Source organism: Hippichthys cyanospilos, chromosome 14, assembly GCF_059441005.1.
Source record: "Hippichthys cyanospilos isolate Australia breed blue-spotted pipefish chromosome 14, RoL_Hcya_1.0, whole genome shotgun sequence".
Classification (NCBI taxonomy): domain Eukaryota; kingdom Metazoa; phylum Chordata; class Actinopteri; order Syngnathiformes; family Syngnathidae; genus Hippichthys; species Hippichthys cyanospilos.
Window position 1 is genome coordinate 12,176,970 of NC_142382.1, and position 16,929 is coordinate 12,193,898.

General features: G+C 40.5%; 1 protein-coding gene and 4 non-coding genes across 5 annotated transcripts in view; 1 reads left to right on the plus strand and 4 right to left on the minus strand.

Moving 5' to 3' along the window:
* Window positions 1-12,721, plus strand: part of akt1 (AKT serine/threonine kinase 1) — a 39,653-nt gene extending 26,932 nt beyond the window's left edge. Inside the window, exons 4-14 of the mRNA XM_088432884.1 lie at window positions 1,576-1,691; window positions 1,957-2,079; window positions 2,824-2,955; window positions 3,092-3,157; window positions 3,493-3,561; window positions 3,691-3,816; window positions 4,520-4,648; window positions 8,250-8,464; window positions 8,750-8,837; window positions 9,348-9,450; window positions 10,613-12,721. Of these exons, the coding sequence (XP_088289010.1) occupies window positions 1,576-1,691; window positions 1,957-2,079; window positions 2,824-2,955; window positions 3,092-3,157; window positions 3,493-3,561; window positions 3,691-3,816; window positions 4,520-4,648; window positions 8,250-8,464; window positions 8,750-8,837; window positions 9,348-9,450; window positions 10,613-10,692 (1,247 nt within the window). The 3' untranslated portion in view covers window positions 10,693-12,721. The remainder of the gene's footprint in view (window positions 1-1,575; window positions 1,692-1,956; window positions 2,080-2,823; window positions 2,956-3,091; window positions 3,158-3,492; window positions 3,562-3,690; window positions 3,817-4,519; window positions 4,649-8,249; window positions 8,465-8,749; window positions 8,838-9,347; window positions 9,451-10,612) is intronic.
* Window positions 12,722-13,078: 357 nt separating this feature from the next.
* On the minus strand, window positions 13,079-13,151 carry trnad-guc (transfer RNA aspartic acid (anticodon GUC)). The gene has a single exon. It is a non-coding gene; the product is annotated as a tRNA-Asp (tRNA).
* Window positions 13,152-13,857: 706 nt separating this feature from the next.
* Window positions 13,858-13,930, minus strand: trnad-guc (transfer RNA aspartic acid (anticodon GUC)). Its single transcript has one exon. It is a non-coding gene; the product is annotated as a tRNA-Asp (tRNA).
* A 138-nt stretch (window positions 13,931-14,068) lies between these two features.
* On the minus strand, window positions 14,069-14,141 carry trnad-guc (transfer RNA aspartic acid (anticodon GUC)). Its single transcript has one exon. It is a non-coding gene; the product is annotated as a tRNA-Asp (tRNA).
* Window positions 14,142-14,482: 341 nt separating this feature from the next.
* trnad-guc (transfer RNA aspartic acid (anticodon GUC)) lies at window positions 14,483-14,555 on the minus strand. Its single transcript has one exon. It is a non-coding gene; the product is annotated as a tRNA-Asp (tRNA).
* Between the last annotated feature and the right edge of the window lie 2,374 nt (window positions 14,556-16,929).

Below are 16,929 nucleotides of genomic sequence, written 5' to 3' on the forward strand. Positions count from 1 at the left end.
CTTATTTTCATAATTTAGCAAGTGCTACGACTTGGGGTGACTTGTTATTGATCAATGTTCAAACTGGCAGAATGTTCAGACTGGCACCCAAAATCCCAGGTCCCTGTTTGTGGTGACTCTGCTTTGGCAGTCTTTTTGGTGCATTAATGTCAGTGACCAAAAGGTGGTGATAATGCACCAAAGGCTTTTTGGCAAACCGCCAAGAGAGAGAACAGCGTGTCCATGTTCAGAGGGATGGAGAGGGGTGGAGCGTGTTACTCTAGTTCCTTCTACTCTCGTTTCTTCTTTTATTTTTCTTTCTTTATATCTATGAATCAGGGACAGTACGTATTAATAAACATTTCTGTAAAAATGCCAGAATTAGCCAACAGCTTATTCTTTTTCTGCATTCCCCTGACAGATGTTAAACATTACCATAAAAGAATAATACATAATACCCATGCAGTGACTTAAAGTCCATTAAGCTAAAATTATGTTTATAAAAACACTAAATTGCTAACAAGTACTATTAAACTAAAATGGGCATTAGAAACACACCAGCCCAATAATATAACAAACATACAAGTAAAACATTCACACGGCGCGAGATGCCAGCAGGTCTTATTAACATCGACTTTTCTGGTTTTCAATTAATCACTACTATACTTGGATTTTAAATATAATATGAGTTTACATTTCTGATGTTGATAGCAAGGTGTATTGTCACGTGTAAAGCAGTACAGGTAAAGCTTGGTGAATCCCCCCTACACATTTGTGCACATTTAAATGTAGAGTTAGACATTGTGAAACCAGTCATTCACATACTGAGTGACAAATAAAAATGTTTTATTATTGCCTTATTACTGATTTTTATTGCCTACTTTATTATTGTGTAGAATGTAAGTCTGCTTGGGGAAGTGAACTGAATAAAAAATGTGTTGTGTAGTGTTACCATGTATATGACAACAAAACTCTTGAATCTTAGCAAATGTATTCAACTTGTGACCAAGTGTTAGGTTTAAGCCACATATGCATTTGTATTAAAACCATATGACATTTGCTTTTCTTAATACACCGGAATCCGAAATTGCTTCTTAATTTCAAAATATAATGAATATTTGAAGCAGTTTTTTAATTAATCTTTTACATATGTAACGTATGATAATCAAAGGACTGGAAATGTTTCCCTACTGATGAAAGTCGTACATGTCAAATTCCCAACTTCTCAGTATAATATCTGACCTAAGCAACAATAAGTCAGTAGAAGAATGTTCCTTCGAAAAGCCAACAAATCTGAGGTTGACCAGCATTCCACAAGGGATTGTATTCGACCTTCACTGTATTGTCTGTATTGTATTTTTCTTGGTTGCATTCTACACTGTATGCTATTTTATTGATTGATTGCGTTAAGTTAAAGTACAATAGGTGATTTCCTCTTGCTGAGTACTTTTACTTTCCAAATTAGAAAACGGAACAGTTTTTGGTGGCCATAAAGATAAATGGCTAGAACCGTGGGTCTTTCTATTCTCTTTGCTCCCCAGCATTGGCCTTTCTCTCTTTGTCTCCCCTTTCTAACTCGCCCCGTTTTCTGGCCAGAATGCCAGCTGATGAAGACAGAACGGCCTAAGCCCAATACATTTATCATCCGCTGCCTGCAGTGGACAACTGTCATCGAGCGCACCTTCCACGTTGAGACTCCTGAGGAGAGGCAAGTTAGAAGCATGCCATTCTCAGCTCACACAGAAGCAAAAGACAAATTGTGTATATTCATGTCCATTTGTTTTTGTTTCTACTTAGAAGCACTGAAGTACACTATGTTAATTTGATCATAGTTAGGCCTGCACCCAAACTTAGTCCACCTGGCAGAACTTGCACTTGAAATTGCCGTCCTGTTGACAAAAGTACAAACTTGATACGCCTGCTGGTTTGGTTAAAAAAAAAAAAAATGTATACGTTCTTTCTACTGCCTTTAGGGAGGAATGGACAAAAGCCATCCAAGCAGTGGCAGAGGGGCTGCAGAAGCAAGAGGAGGAGATGATGGACTCCTCTCCAGACCCCATGGATATGGAGGTCTACCTGACCAAACCCAGACAAAAAGTGGTATGACTCATTTGTACTTTTAAGCTGAGATATGCAACTCCCTATTAACATCCAGGCTTCATACAATAACTAATTCACTGCGAGCACAGTTAAAATGGAGTCTATGGCCGCCAATGGTGGTTAAGAGCTTTTCTAAATGTTTTTGTGAACAAAAACGCGCAAATTTGATTGCTCATGGAAACAAATTTGGAAGGTGATCTACTAACTAGGTGCAGTCAAGACAGCCTCTGCCATTCTGGCAAAATTTCTGCATAATTGATGGTTTCTGGGAATAGTAAATGCTAATAAATGTATCTATCACACGAGATGAGTTGCATTCTGTGATTTGTACATCTTCAAATACTCATTACGCTTTATTCCACCTTGCTCTCCCCTTGCACATCTTCCTCTAACCTTTCTTCATCACTTGTCAACTTTTTTGACTCTCCCAACATCAGTCCTGAGTGGCTTAGCACCAGATAGCATGACCAGCAGGGTATCCAGCCCCCTCATGTGTGCCAAAGGTCCAAGGCCACCGGATTGGATGTCTCTCACGCAACCATTTCTAACATTCTCTTTAGCACAGGGGTCAAAGGTTAACTGAGACACAACCGCATATAGGCTTGAACCATTAGAGTGGGAACTGCACAGTGGCTGAAATAGTGCCTTGAATGCCACTTTGTTGCAAGTGGGATTGTATGTCCTGTCTAGTTTGAGTATGAGTTTGTTTGTAATCAGATGCCACTCTGCTCTCTGGCCCTCCAGACTATGCATGACTTTGAATACCTCAAACTCCTGGGAAAAGGCACTTTTGGCAAAGTTATCCTGGTAAAAGAGAAGGCCACGGGACGCTACTACGCCATGAAGATCCTCAAAAAGGAGGTGATCGTAGCAAAAGTGAGTAGTTACCTGCAAGATTGCAAAACAGTGAGCCATAGCAGAGAAAAGACTTTGGGGGGGACATTGGAGCGATGACTTGATACCAAACCCTTGTGGGAGTTGCACAAATGCTCTTTGTGGATTCTTTTTCCAGGATGAAGTGGCGCACACACTCACAGAAAACAGAGTCCTCCAGAATTCAAAGCACCCCTTCTTGACAGTAAGGAACCCCTATATATAAGTAAACTAAACTTCCTATATATGACTAAACTAAACTTCTTATACTTTATTAAGACTCGTGATCAACAATTATATATAATCTAGCCACATCCAATCAGGAAAAAGAAATGTTTTGAAGCCTCCAAAGCCTCCAGCTTAGCTTGGCCTTTTTATTACGAGTGAATGAATTTTATAAGACCAAGGCCAGGTGTACTAAAAGGAACTTTCAAAAATAATGGCTGTGGGCCGCACAAAAAACACAGCCTTGGTGAAATTTGTAACAAACATAGAAATGTAACAACACTGTTTGAATTGTTACTTGTCTTCCCTCTACAGGGACTGAAATACTCTTTCCAAACACATGATCGCCTTTGCTTTGTCATGGAATATGCCAACGGTGGTGAGGTAAACTTTTTAATGCTAATTTTGGCCATTATAAGTATGAATAATTTGGTCAGTTATCATTTTACCCTGGAATAACACACACCCTTTCTCTTTGGTCCCATTTTCTTTTTCTTTTTTTTTTTCCCTCAGCTTTTCTTCCACCTTTCACGGGATCGGGTATTCTCAGAGGAGCGTGCTCGGTTCTATGGTGCAGAGATTGTGTCTGCACTTGACTACCTGCATGCCGAAAGGAACGTCGTCTACCGAGATCTAAAGGTAGATGGTGATGATAGAGCGTACTGTTCTTATCCTCTCCCATCCTTGTCTCTCCAGTCTTTTTTTATGGGTCTATTTTAGGAAGGAACTGATTACAGATTGATATTGGAGATGTGTTTGTAGAGCTCTAAGTGTTTTGCAGCAAGCATCTGTAGCTATTCCACTCCCAGCTGATAGACCAGCCTGGTCAGCATAGCACTCTCACCCCCAATTGCCTGACTGTTTCCCTTGGGTTTATGAGGCGGTATCTCAGTCTGCTAAGCTGCTATTGAAAATGCCAGTGTAGCAGGATTGGAAGATGTGCTGACTCGCCCGGCACGGCTGGACACGTGTGAGCTACAGCGGCCTGACTTAAATGAAGAAAAAGAGAAGGCGCTAGCACGTGGGGGATACTGAAAGGCCATGTTGTCTCACTTCAGCAGCTGAAGAATGTTCATTAGTTTGACATTTGACCATACACTTGTATCCATCAAGAATGCAGTTGAACTCATAATGCTGAATGCAAAACCAGAATGGTCAAAATAGTTGTGAAATGAGTCAGTGCCAAAGTTTTACATTTGTGTTTGTGAAATCAGACGTTGTTTTTTTTTTTCATCTCATTGTAAATCCTGAAAGTAGCAAAGAAGATTATGTGAATGTTTATTTAACATTGATGCAGTAGATATCAACAGAAGCGTATGACTTTTTGTCATATTCCCTACAGTTGGAAAATCTGATGCTGGATAAAGATGGACACATCAAGATAACAGATTTTGGCCTCTGTAAGGAGGGGATCAAAGATGGTGCCACCATGAAGACTTTCTGTGGAACACCGGAGTACCTTGCTCCTGAGGTAACCTAATTGTTTCCCTATTGCAATAATGTTTTTTGTTTGTTTTTAAACACAAATTCTATGTAGAGCATTTAATTCTTATTCAGGTTGAGTTCTGAGTTCTAAAGAATCAGCCTGTCTGTAATGGGTCCTATATAACTGTACATTTTTGAAGAAGCCAAAGCTTTGCCACCCGGTCATGTGCGACCAGAGTAGATCCATAACAAATTTGCAGCGTGTGTCGCTGGACATCAGTTGTTAAGAAGCCCTTGGAAGAAAGGGCAGCTGTTCTGAAATGCCTTTCTAATCTCCATCTAAAGTCTGTCCTTTAATGAGTGTGGTATGCTCACTGGGCAGAGCAGCCTTCTGTCGTTATTTGCTGTTTTGGGAGAGGTGTGGCTACTCCCTATTGCGTGCAGGTATGACAAGTCACACAGTGAGGCCTGTGTAACTCAATAGTGCATTGTGACTGTGGGTAGCGTTTATGTGAGCGGAAGAACATAAGCATTTGACCGGTGGTGTAAAAATGTATCTCCAGGAGAAGCATGTGCATGTTGACGCAGTTGCCTTATCGTTGTTTTTAGCTCCCATTTGGAATTTTCTTGCTGGGGGGGTTTGTAAAGACGGAAGGTGTTATTGGCCCCCCAAGGAAATGTGAGCTCCTACCCCTGGAAAAAGACAGCAATGGCTACAGCTGTTGTGCGGCATCAGGGGAGCCGCAGCTTGACCCGAGAGGAACCAGTCATTTTGCTCACTCCTTGTTGCGAAAACTAACCACCTTAAACCAAAGTGGTTGTAAAATGCTTGCGCCACCCTAGTTTGCGAATATTTAGTTCCTTTACACCAACTTGTCGAAGGTTTATGAAAAAAGGAAAAAAAAAATAATCAGCTGTTCCTGCCGAGCTCATCACCTCCGCTGAGAAGCCCAGCGTATGACAGCTCCAGCCGAGAGCACGGAGACATCAGGGGCTGTTTCCATGGCAACGGGGCCACTGGCGAGGGTCTCTGTGGAGTGCGGCCCGGGCAGTGTTACAGGTTGTTCTGCGGTAAACAATGACCTTGTTGTGTGAGCTGCACAGGAATGCTGAAATCCATGGGAATATTCCATGCTGATAGGATGAAGGGAAGGTGCTTCTGACCAAAAAACTTGAGGGACAAATTCACTTGGTCAGTTTTATTAGATATGTCTATAGTGTGACATCCATAGTAGAACTAGCTCGAACTTTCTTTGCTTTATAATGTCTAAGCATGTGTTAGTTTAACTTTTTTTTTTAATAAATTGGATACATCTTTGTTGAAAAATTCTCACAAAAATTTCAGGGAGCTCCTATGGTCATCAACATGTCCTAAAAAGGTTAATGATAACAAGCAACTAGCTTGTAGTTATTTACTAGTAGTTTATTTACTGTTTTAAAAAAAAAAAGTTCCCCAAAATGTCAATATTTCACTTGTCTTTGTCTTCAAACAAATTCCAAACAAAACCAAAAAGTGTTAAGTGTTCCTTGGTCACATTCTCTGATACAGCTAACCTAAAAAATTATAAATACTTCTCTAAAGTTAACAGTTTTAAATTAATTTATTACTGTCAGAGATTTTCTAAAGGTCGATGGTGATATTTGTCAAAATATCAAATATCGGAGCTGATAATCAGCCGGTAATAATCTTTTTCGAATTTCCTTGCGTAGTTGATTTTTTTTATTTTCTTCTTTTGATCACAGGAGTAGGTGGTATTACTTACAGCCCCAAACTACGTTTGGGACAAGATCAAAGACTGAAAGAAAATATTAGCTACAATAGTGAGTCAACTTATTCCCCTTAGAGTACAAATAGTGTGTGTGACACCTCAAAAGGTTTTTATCCACTAAGAACGTCAGGATTTTTTCTGTTGCAGCAATTTTATATTTGTATGAGGGTCAGTTGCCAGGTGTGTGCATTTAATTTTTAGCCTAGCAAGTCCCAAGTCCTTAAATTGTGAACTTAAGTCAGACTTGACTACCCCACCTCTGTTAAATAATGTAGTACTTGTATGGACATAGCGTTAAAAGTGAGATGAAAATATTTGTGGTCTTGCATCAACGCTCTTTTCTGTCCTTGGTTTCCACTGCTCCTTGGTGGTGTTAGTCTGAGTCAGGGGCCCAAAAGCATGCAGTCCTGGTTACGTATATGAGGGATGAGTTTGGCTCCTGCGCTCCTGGCAGCTTCACAGCTGTGGCACTCTTCTACATATATGGGGCAGCTGCGGGCCCAGCTGTCGCACGGTATGAATCACACGACAGCAAAGCTGGAAATAGAGACGGCCTAGTAATCCAAACCCCGCTCGGGCTTCACGTTACTCCCCCCTGCTCGCCCGCTTGTCCTCGACGCTGCTCGCGGACACATGTGTGCACGCACGCGGCAGTCTTGTTCCTTTTAGGGACACATGCGATCATCTGTTTTCCAGGACACTCCTGGCCGGCGCACTGTTGTGTGTGTCCATATCTAATTCTATTAAGCCACCCACATCCTTTAACTGAAGTTGCTATTCTCGGGTGTGAATTACCCACCATCGTGCTTTAAGAGGACAGACTGTTCTCTTTGTCTTCGTTTCACCTTCAACATCCGTCTGGAGAGGTAGAATCCAGTACAAGTCCCCAGGGGCCTTCGAACAACTGTGCTCAGCAGCACATTATTCATGCAACAGGTTGCACTCTTCAGTGAGCACACCGCCAGTAGAGTCCACCTCATTAATTGTTTCCTATGAGAGAAAATAGTCACCCCCCCTTTTTTTTTTGTTACTAGTCACATTTAATAGTTTGTGTGCACGATCTATGTTTGTTGCCTCATATTTGTTTATTTTAGCACACCGCACACCTCAGCAGCATGTTGATGTGTATGTGCGGAAGGGCCCTAGGGTGATTAAATATGCAGAGCTCCAGGGGAAACACTATCCTCCCTCCTAATATGAGATGGGAGTCAGGGTTAGCCCAAGCACTGCTTCCAAACCACAGGTCAGTGGGGAGAGCAGGTGATTTTGGTAGCGCATTAAGGATTAACAGTTGCTCTTGGATTTTTGCACTCATCGGCCACATCATTTGGCAAGCCAGTAAAAGGCAAATATTTTGTTTATCTTATTAGGCGTCTTCAGAGGGGTGGCACATAGCGATGCTTCTCAACAGGGTGTGCCGCAATTCTATTCCATTGCAATTTTAAATCTTATGGTACTGTAAGTCAGTCCTTTCCAAATAGTGTGGGGCAGGCCCCCCTGGGGGGGGCCTCGATGCCCCTTGGGAACAGGCTTTGTGCTTGCCGTTTGAAGTGTAATTGCACATCTACGGAACCAGGTGGTGCAGTGGCGCTCTCATTGTCAAAACTCTCATTGTCAAAATCTTAAGTCTGTGCTGGAGTGATAACGTTTTTAAATTTCTGTCAACATTTTATGATTAATGTGAAAATGATAGAATTGTAGGTATACTTACATAATTTTACTAACGATCTTATTGTCACTGTGGTGAATGTAGGTGGGGGGGTTTTGCAAAAAAAAAAGGTGAATATGTGAGCAAATCTCTTAGCATTATCGTTGCTAAAGGCTGATTGTTGTATAGGACCTGTCTGCTCATGTACAACTTCACTGTCAATCTCCAAGGTTCTTGAGGACAACGACTATGGCCGTGCTGTAGACTGGTGGGGCCTTGGCGTGGTGATGTACGAGATGATGTGTGGCAGGCTGCCATTCTACAACCAGGACCACGAGAAGCTGTTTGAGCTCATCCTCATGGAAGACATCCGCTTCCCACGGACACTGGGCCCAGAGGCACGTTCCCTGCTCTCTGGACTCCTCAAGAAGGACCCTATGCAGAGGTGAGGCATTCCACAGCATGGTAAACTTGAATCACAACATGTTTATTGATTAAACCACAAGAAAGGACAACATGTTTAAAAGCTGATGTGCATGGAGTCTTTAACTTCAATTAGGATAAAAGTGATTGGCTAATTGTGAACATTGGCCGCATCCCAGTTAAGAGGGTGCGAAACTAGTTTTGTTTTTCTTTTAACCATTACAGAAACATGACATTTTGAACAGGTGTGTGTAGACCTTTTTTTTTTTTTTAATCCACTGTGTGATGATTACTGTTATGCATCCAGGCTAGGTGGTGGTCCCGATGATGCCAAGGAAATCATGCAGCACAAGTTCTTTGCTGGGATTGAATGGCAAGACGTTTACGAGAAAAAAGTAAGTTTCATAGCCACTTATAACATTTAACCCCAAAGATGTATTTTCAGGTTTGTTTGTTTTTTTTTTTTTTAAGAATCAGGATATTCTCATTCAAGTCTTTGGCTAAAAAAAATTCAAGGCTTTGGCTAAAGGAGATTCCAAAAAATACATTTGGTAATAGTGTTTGAGTAATCGATTATTTAAGTACCTCAGTTATCAAGTACTTTAGCATTTCAGTACCTAATATATTCAATTAATTTCATGCTTATACAAACAAATAAAGCATATCATTTTAGAATTTAACTTCCCTAAAGATATCAACTTATTGCACTTAATTACCTAAATTGATTACTTTTGTACTTTAATCATTGCGTATCAGCCACTTTTAGAACTTCCTTTCAGTAAACATTTGAAAATATATAAATGAGTACCTGGATTCATGGAGCATACCTGGAACATGTCTTTTTTTTCTTTCAAGTTAGCATCCAAACCGCAATGTTTCTACTCTTGACCGTTTGTTTGAAACAGTTGGTCCCGCCATTCAAGCCCCAAGTTACCTCAGAGACGGACACGCGATATTTTGATGAGGAGTTCACTGCACAAACCATCACCATTACGCCGCCTGGACAAGGTAATGACAAATATTCTTCTGTGAACTAGGTAATTCATCATTTTGTTTGACCCCCCCCTTAATTCTCTGTGGATTTTTTTTTTTTGTAAATGCAATTTCCTATTGTTCCGGAATTGAGACATGACTTTCTTCCATCTCTCCACTCAAAATCTTGCATTAATAATCTCTTGCGCCTGTGTAAAACCTCTCCCTTGAGATCAGCCTGCCCTCTGCTGGAGAGCCTGCAGAGTTTCTTTGGGTTACCACCGTTAGTATTTCAAATATACATTACCAAGAGCATTGAACTAGCTTGCTCAACAGCATAACAATATGTCATTATGCAACACGGTGACAAATACTCAGACCTGCACTTAAGATTTTTTTTTTAAATCAATTTTTTCCCCTAAAAGTGCCTTTCATGTCAATATTCTCTGTACTTATTTCTTACCGCATTTTATTAACTATGATAACAATATGTTCTGACGTGTACATATAGAGGATTTCCAAATAAGAGGTATACAGACATTGTCAAAAGAGGAAACATGATTTATGACATGTAATATCACAACATAGCCAGAAGCAGGGGTAAACAGCCAGTGGGGAATGAAACGTGGTAAGTGTCACGGGAAGCTATTAACATGTAACAATGATAATGTCTGTCATATGGAAATAATTTACTGTTGAAAGCGAAGACAGTAAAGAGACGACTTGCAATGTGTGAAAATTTAGTACAGTATTTTGCGTCTCAGAAAGGATAGAGATACGTCCAACGCAACTAATTCAAGACATTACCTGAACATTTTTTCATACTGTATTACACGCTCCTACAAATTCAAGTCATGGCACCACAAGTATAATGGAACATTGTGGTAAACATTAGTACCTCATATTCAGTCGACTAGATCTGATTAGGCAATCTCAAATCTACATTTTTGCATATGTACTTATTTATTCCACTTGGACAAGTAATTGTAGTGATGCTGCATTCTTAATGCATTGATGGGAATGAGAGTCCTTTTGTCCTTCTTAACAGTTGTATATTGTTACATTCCTGGTTCGGTCAGATAACATTGTTTGTCACCCAAATTTAAGGTTTGTGTCTTTTTTGTGTGTGTGTGTGTGTGTGTGTGTGTGTGTGTGTGTGTGTGTGTGTGTGTGTGTGTGTGTGTGTGTGTGTGTGCAGATGACAGCATGGAGTCTTTTGACAGTGAGCGGAGACCCCACTTTCCCCAGTTCTCCTACTCCGCCAGTGGGGTGGCCTGACCGACACATGCACATTCCTCAATCATCCCCCTTAATCCCTTCCCTATAAACCAACTGCATCCTCCAAAAAGACTGGGGCCCGCCGATTGTTCGTACACTCACCGCATTATCTCCCAAGTTGCGTTCTTAAGGAAGAAGTGACTTCAAGACAACACAAAGGTCTGCCCACCCCTTTTTTCCCCACCCTCAGTTGACAGTTAACACTAGTCTTTCTTTGCTGTTAAGCAAGCAAATATACACACACCAGCACCTCTGTTGTTAAAGAAAAAAACAAAATGGGCCATTGATTTATGTTTCTAAAAGAACTTTTCTTATTATTATTATTAATGAATTAATGAAATCAACCATTTCAGGTAAACATTACAAATACAGTTGACCAAAGTTCTGTTTGGAATCTGGTGTCCGCCTTGCTCCTCTGCAAATTAAAACCAAACCGACAATATTTTTGAGGGGCTGCATAACTTAATGCAACGTATAAAATAAAGGGGTTATTTCTTTGCATTGAATTTGATGAAGTACGTGAGTAAAGGTCTGATGAAATGCAAAGATATGTAAATTTTTGTGGACTGTTAACTCATTCATTGCCAGCATTTTTCCAAAGACAACCATTAGAGTGCCAACCTGCCAACCTTACAGAATTTTGCCAGACTTTTCAAAACCCACGAAATGTCTTTTGTGATTAGCTATGGACTGAATTACAAAATAAAAGAACACACTCTTCCTTCATCAGGGGGGAAAAAGATTATCTTTTGAATTATTCAGTTATTAGTAGTAAAATGTTTCCTGAAAGTTTTCCAAAATGTGAAAAATCTAAGTAAATTAGCTTAGAGTGGAACAAAACTGCACAATCAATACATGTACATTTTCTCTTCAAGTGTAAAAAATGCTTTAATTTTTGTAGGTGCGCTGTTGGCATGTTGGCAGCTGTACTTGATTGCAATTCTTCCCATTTTGTAAATGTCAGTCTGGCAACATCAGATACACCTACACCTTCTTGTGTGAAGAAAAAAAAACAAAAAAAAAACATGCATGACACAAAAGCACGTCTTTGGCACTGAGCGTTTGGATTATAAAAGATGCAAATTCGTCTTTTGGCACTAAGTGAGTTAAAGTCCGCTTCTTTGTCCCAAGTGTTTCCACACAGAGGTGTTTCCTGGTAAGATAAAATACAAATGTCTTGTTCTTGTTGCCTTCCTTTTCTCAAATCCCAATGCTGCCCAGCGAACACCTCCGGGTTCCTCTCTGGTCCGGATCAGTCGGGCCCTCGCTGACCCATCAAAACCTCTTCTTTCCTGTAGAGTTTTTGTTCTAGTAGAGTATTGGGTGTTTGGCATCCAGTGCTTCCTCTGCAGCCTCAGTGAGGTCACTAACACGATACATTTCTGTAATAACACAAAGTGGGCTTCAGGGGAAAAACACACGCAAGAGTAAGTCTTTCATTTTCATCTTATGGGAATTTGTGTCCCGTCCCCTACTTCTTATTTATGAGACCAGCATTTAAATATTATCAACTTTTAATGTGCCAATGAAATGCACCTTGCTGCCCCACGATGATTGTATCTGGATTTTGTTTTTGTGGTTGGAAAAGACTAAATTAGGTTATGTAATATTCAAATGTTGTGGAAGAATTAAAAATGTGGCTGAAGCTAAACTGCAATCTTTGAGATCCAACACATGTATTCAAAGTGTGATTCGAGGTTTTCAATGTGGTTACGATGACAGATAATCAATTTTCAAAAGTGCATTATGCCTTATTGAATGTAACGGTTTTTATGTTTTCACTTCAAAAAACATCTTTTTGTTAACTATGATTGTTGCCTATTCCTATGCACACACCCCCTTTTGCTGTCACCTTCTGAAAAATAGGGAAATTTTGTTTTATATTTTTTGTTTTTTATTGCAACTTTTGTACCTGCCCTACCATATCCGCAAGACTGAGGACACCAGCTTTAGTAAACAAATAATATAAACTTTGTACACTGTTTTTAATTGTTTCTTCAAACCGATGGAATTAAAGGTCTTAATCCAATGTGGAAGTTTTTTTTGGATGCTTCATCAAGTACAATAATATTACATATACAATTTTTCATTTTCATATGGACGGTAGACGGCACTGAAAGACTAGTGACTAAAACGTATCAAGTTTTGATACCCAACTTTGACAGAAAACACTTCCGATCTCCCCGTCGGGGAATCGAACCCCAGTCTTCTGTGTGACAGGCAGAGATACTGGTATCCTAAACTAACGAATAATGCATTGTGTAGGTTTATCAGGAGCGCCGTGGATGTAATGTTTTTTTGACAGGCATGTCGAATGGTACTGAAAGAATTGTGACTAAAACAGATCGAGTTAACATATCCAATTTTTTTACAGAAAAACCTTGATCTCCCCGTCGGGGAATTGAACCCCGGTCTTCCGCGTGACAGGCGGAGATACTGGTCCACTATACTAACGAGGAATGTGTTATGTAGGTTTATCTGGGGCTCTATGGATGTAATGGTTTTTTGACAGGCACGTTAAAGGGTACTGAAAGAATAGTGACTAAAAAAAAACTTGAGTTCTCATATCCAATTTTTACAGAAAACCCTTCTGATCTCCCCGTTGGGGAATCGAACCCCGGTCTTCCGCGTGATAAGTGGAGATACTGGTCCAATATATTAACGAGGAATGGATTATGCAGGTTTTCAGGAGCTCTAGGGATGTAATGTATTTTTGACAGGCATGTCAAAGGGTACTGAAAGAATAATGACGAAAACAAATTGAGTTCTCATATCCAATTTTTACAAAAAAAAAACCCTTCTGATCTGCCCGTCGGGGAATCGAACCCCGGTCTTCCGCGTGAGAGGCGGAGATACTGGTCCACTATAATAACGAGGAACTCCACAGATGTAATGGTTTTTTGACAGGCATCAAAGGGTACTGAAAGAATTGTGACTAAAACAGATCGAGTTGTCATATTCAAATTTTACAAAAAAAACTTCTAATCTCCCCGCCGGGGAATCGAACCCTGGTCTTCCGCGTGACAGGCAGAGATACTGGTCCACTATAATAACGAGGAACTCCACAGATGTAATGGTTTTTTGACAGGCATCAAAGGGTACTGAAAGAATTGTGACAAACAGATCGAGTTGTCACATCCACTTTTTACAGAAAAACCTTCAGATCTCCTCGTCGGGGAATCGAACCCCGGTCTTCCGCGTGACAGGCGGAGATACTGGTCCACTATACTAACGAGGAATGGATTAAGCAGGCGTATCAGGAGCTCTACAGATGTAATCTATTTTTGACAGGCACGTTGAAGGGTACTGAAAGATTTGTGACTAAAACAGATCGAGTTGTCATATCCAATTTTTACAAAAAAAAAAACCTTGCGATTTCCCCGTCGGGGAATCGAACCCCGGTCTTCCGCGTGACAGGCGGAGATACTGGTCCACTATACTAACGAGGAATGGATTGTACAGGTTTATCAGGAGCTCTACAGATGTAATCTATTTTGACAGGCACGTCAAAGGGTACTGAAAGAATAGTGACTAAAACAGATCGCGTTGTCATATCCAAATTTTACAAAAAAAAAAATTACTTTCAGATCTCCCCGTCGGGGAATAGAACACCGGTCTTCCGCGTGACAGGCAGAGATACTGGTCCACTATACTAACTAGGAATGAGTTGTGTAGGTTAATGAGGAACTCCACAGGTGTAATGGTTTTTTGACAGGCACGTCAAAAGGTATTGAAAGAATTTTTACAGATTGAGTTGTCACATCCACTTTTTACAGAAAAACCTTCAGATCTCCCCGTCGGGGAATCGAACCCCGGTCTTCCGCGTGACAGGCGGAGATACTGGTCCACTATACTAACGAGGAGTTGATGATGCAGGTTTATCAGGAGCTCTACAGATGTAATCTATTTTTGACAGGCACGTGAAAGGGTACTGAAAGATTTGTGACTAAAACAGATTGAGTTGTCATATCCACTTTTTACAGAAAACCCTTCAGATGTCCCCGTCGGGGAACCGAACCCTGGTCTTCCGCGATACTGAAAAAAAAAAAAAAACCTACTGATCTCCCCCATCAGAGAATCGAAACCCAGTCTTCCGCATGATAGGTGGAGATACTGGTCCACTATACTAACGATGAATGCATTGTGTAGGTTAAAGAGGAACCCCACAGATGTAATGTTTTTTTGACAGGCATGTCGAAGGGTACTGAAAGAATTGTGACTAAAACAGATCGAGTTGACATATCCAAATTTTACAGAAAAACTTTCAGATCTCCCCGTCGGGGAATCGAACCCTGGTCTTCCGCGTGACAGGCAAAGATACTGGTCCACTAAAATAATGAGGAACTCCACAGATGTAATGGTTTTTTGACAGGGACGTAAAAGGGTACTGAAAAAATTGTGACAAACAGATTGAGTTGTCAAATCCACTTTTTACAGAAAAACCTTCAGATCTCCCTGTCGGGGAATTGAAGCCCGGTCTCCTACGTGACAGGCGGAGATACTGATCTACTATACTAACGAGGAATGGATTACAATTACAAATGTAATCTATTTTTGACAGGCACGTCGAAGGGTACTGAAAGAATAGTGACTAAAACAAATTGAGTTCTCGTATCCAATTTTTACAAAGAAAAATCCTTCCGATCTCCCCCGTCAGGTAATCGAAACCCGGTCTTCCGCGTGATCATGTACAAATTAGACTTTAAGTTAACGTCTGGGCCGCTGCTAATATGACTGCGTGAGACCTTAAAGGAAAGGGCTACGTGTTAAGATTTAAGTAAATATGTGTACATCATTAATATTTGTCTTAAATAATATGTATAGCATGAAGACGTTTCACTTTTTTTTCAATATGAAAAGTGGGAGCGCTACAGTGTATATACAAATAATCAGACATTCCAGATAGTTGTTACATCTACACAATGAATATCAATTTTGAACACTTTAAAAACTTGGAGTGAAATGAAAAAAAAATGGCTTTGTGAATTTTCCCGAACAAACTAAAAAGAAAAACAATATTGTAAATCTCTATGTCTTTGTATATGAATATCTGTTCTACTGTCGTGTGACTTACATGCGCATTTTGAAATACTAGGGGGAGCCCGGCTGATTGATTGGTCATTTATGCGGCTGATTGGTCATTGTTTACATCATTAATGTAAAGATTCTAAAAAGTGTGTATATCAAGTAACGAGACCTTTTTTTTTTAAATGTACTGTTTAGAAAGTACAATATATGTGTTTCAAATGTGTGGAGTAAAAGCAACACATTGCCAGTAAATTAAATACTTCTAAAAGTACAAAGTACAGGCAAAGTTTACTTAAGTACAGTAACGAAGTATATGTACTTTGTTACCTTCCATCAGTGCTTACATCCATCAAGCCACGTTACTGTTAAAAACCTTTTAAAAATTCCACCACATACGCGTTGATCAACACATTTTCGATTGTAGCTCTTTAGCATGCAAGCATTAGCTGACTTGTATACTATAGAAAGTTGCGTATCCCAAATGATGTGGCTGATTGGGAATAGCCTACTGGTACCTTGAAGTCGGCAAGCAAAATTCAGGTTTGTTTGGGTGTGTTGTGTTGTGCTGTTGAGCCCACTTTGAACAAGTCCTACAAAAAAAAAAACATGGCTGACTTATTGAGACAAATGTGGCTACAATGGTTCTGGCTGTGTCTTGGCCGTGTTCTCCATTTCTACAGGCCGCACTCAGGCTCTTGTCTGGGGTTTCGCAGCTGCTCAGACACGGGGAACCTAGCGTTCCCTCAGTGCCACGGCCAGATGGTTCGGTCTCTGGAGCAGATGTTGACAGCCAGGACTCTTGGTCTGTCTTTGGCAAGATAGGATGCACGGCGCCAACACGACAAGCTTTGGTCCAGCGTGGCCCACCTCACCTGACAACCAGGCCTCGTCTGCCTCCAGCTGCATGACCCCCACACACCTGGTTGTGTCTCCAAGACTGCATGATACTAATGTTGTGGACGTGAAGAACTACACACCTCTTCATGCATACACAGATGACTTGATTGATTGGATTAAAATAAAATGATAAATTAGGCAGATAAAGAGTGGACACTTAACTCCGTGATTGAGCAGTGATCTATCCAGAGTGTATGGTGGCTTCAATGAGGACAAAGAACAAAAAAACAAAACAAAACAAACGAACAAACATAAAGTTAAACCAAGATGAATGTCGACACAGGACTCAGAAGCAAATCATGACCAGGTTTG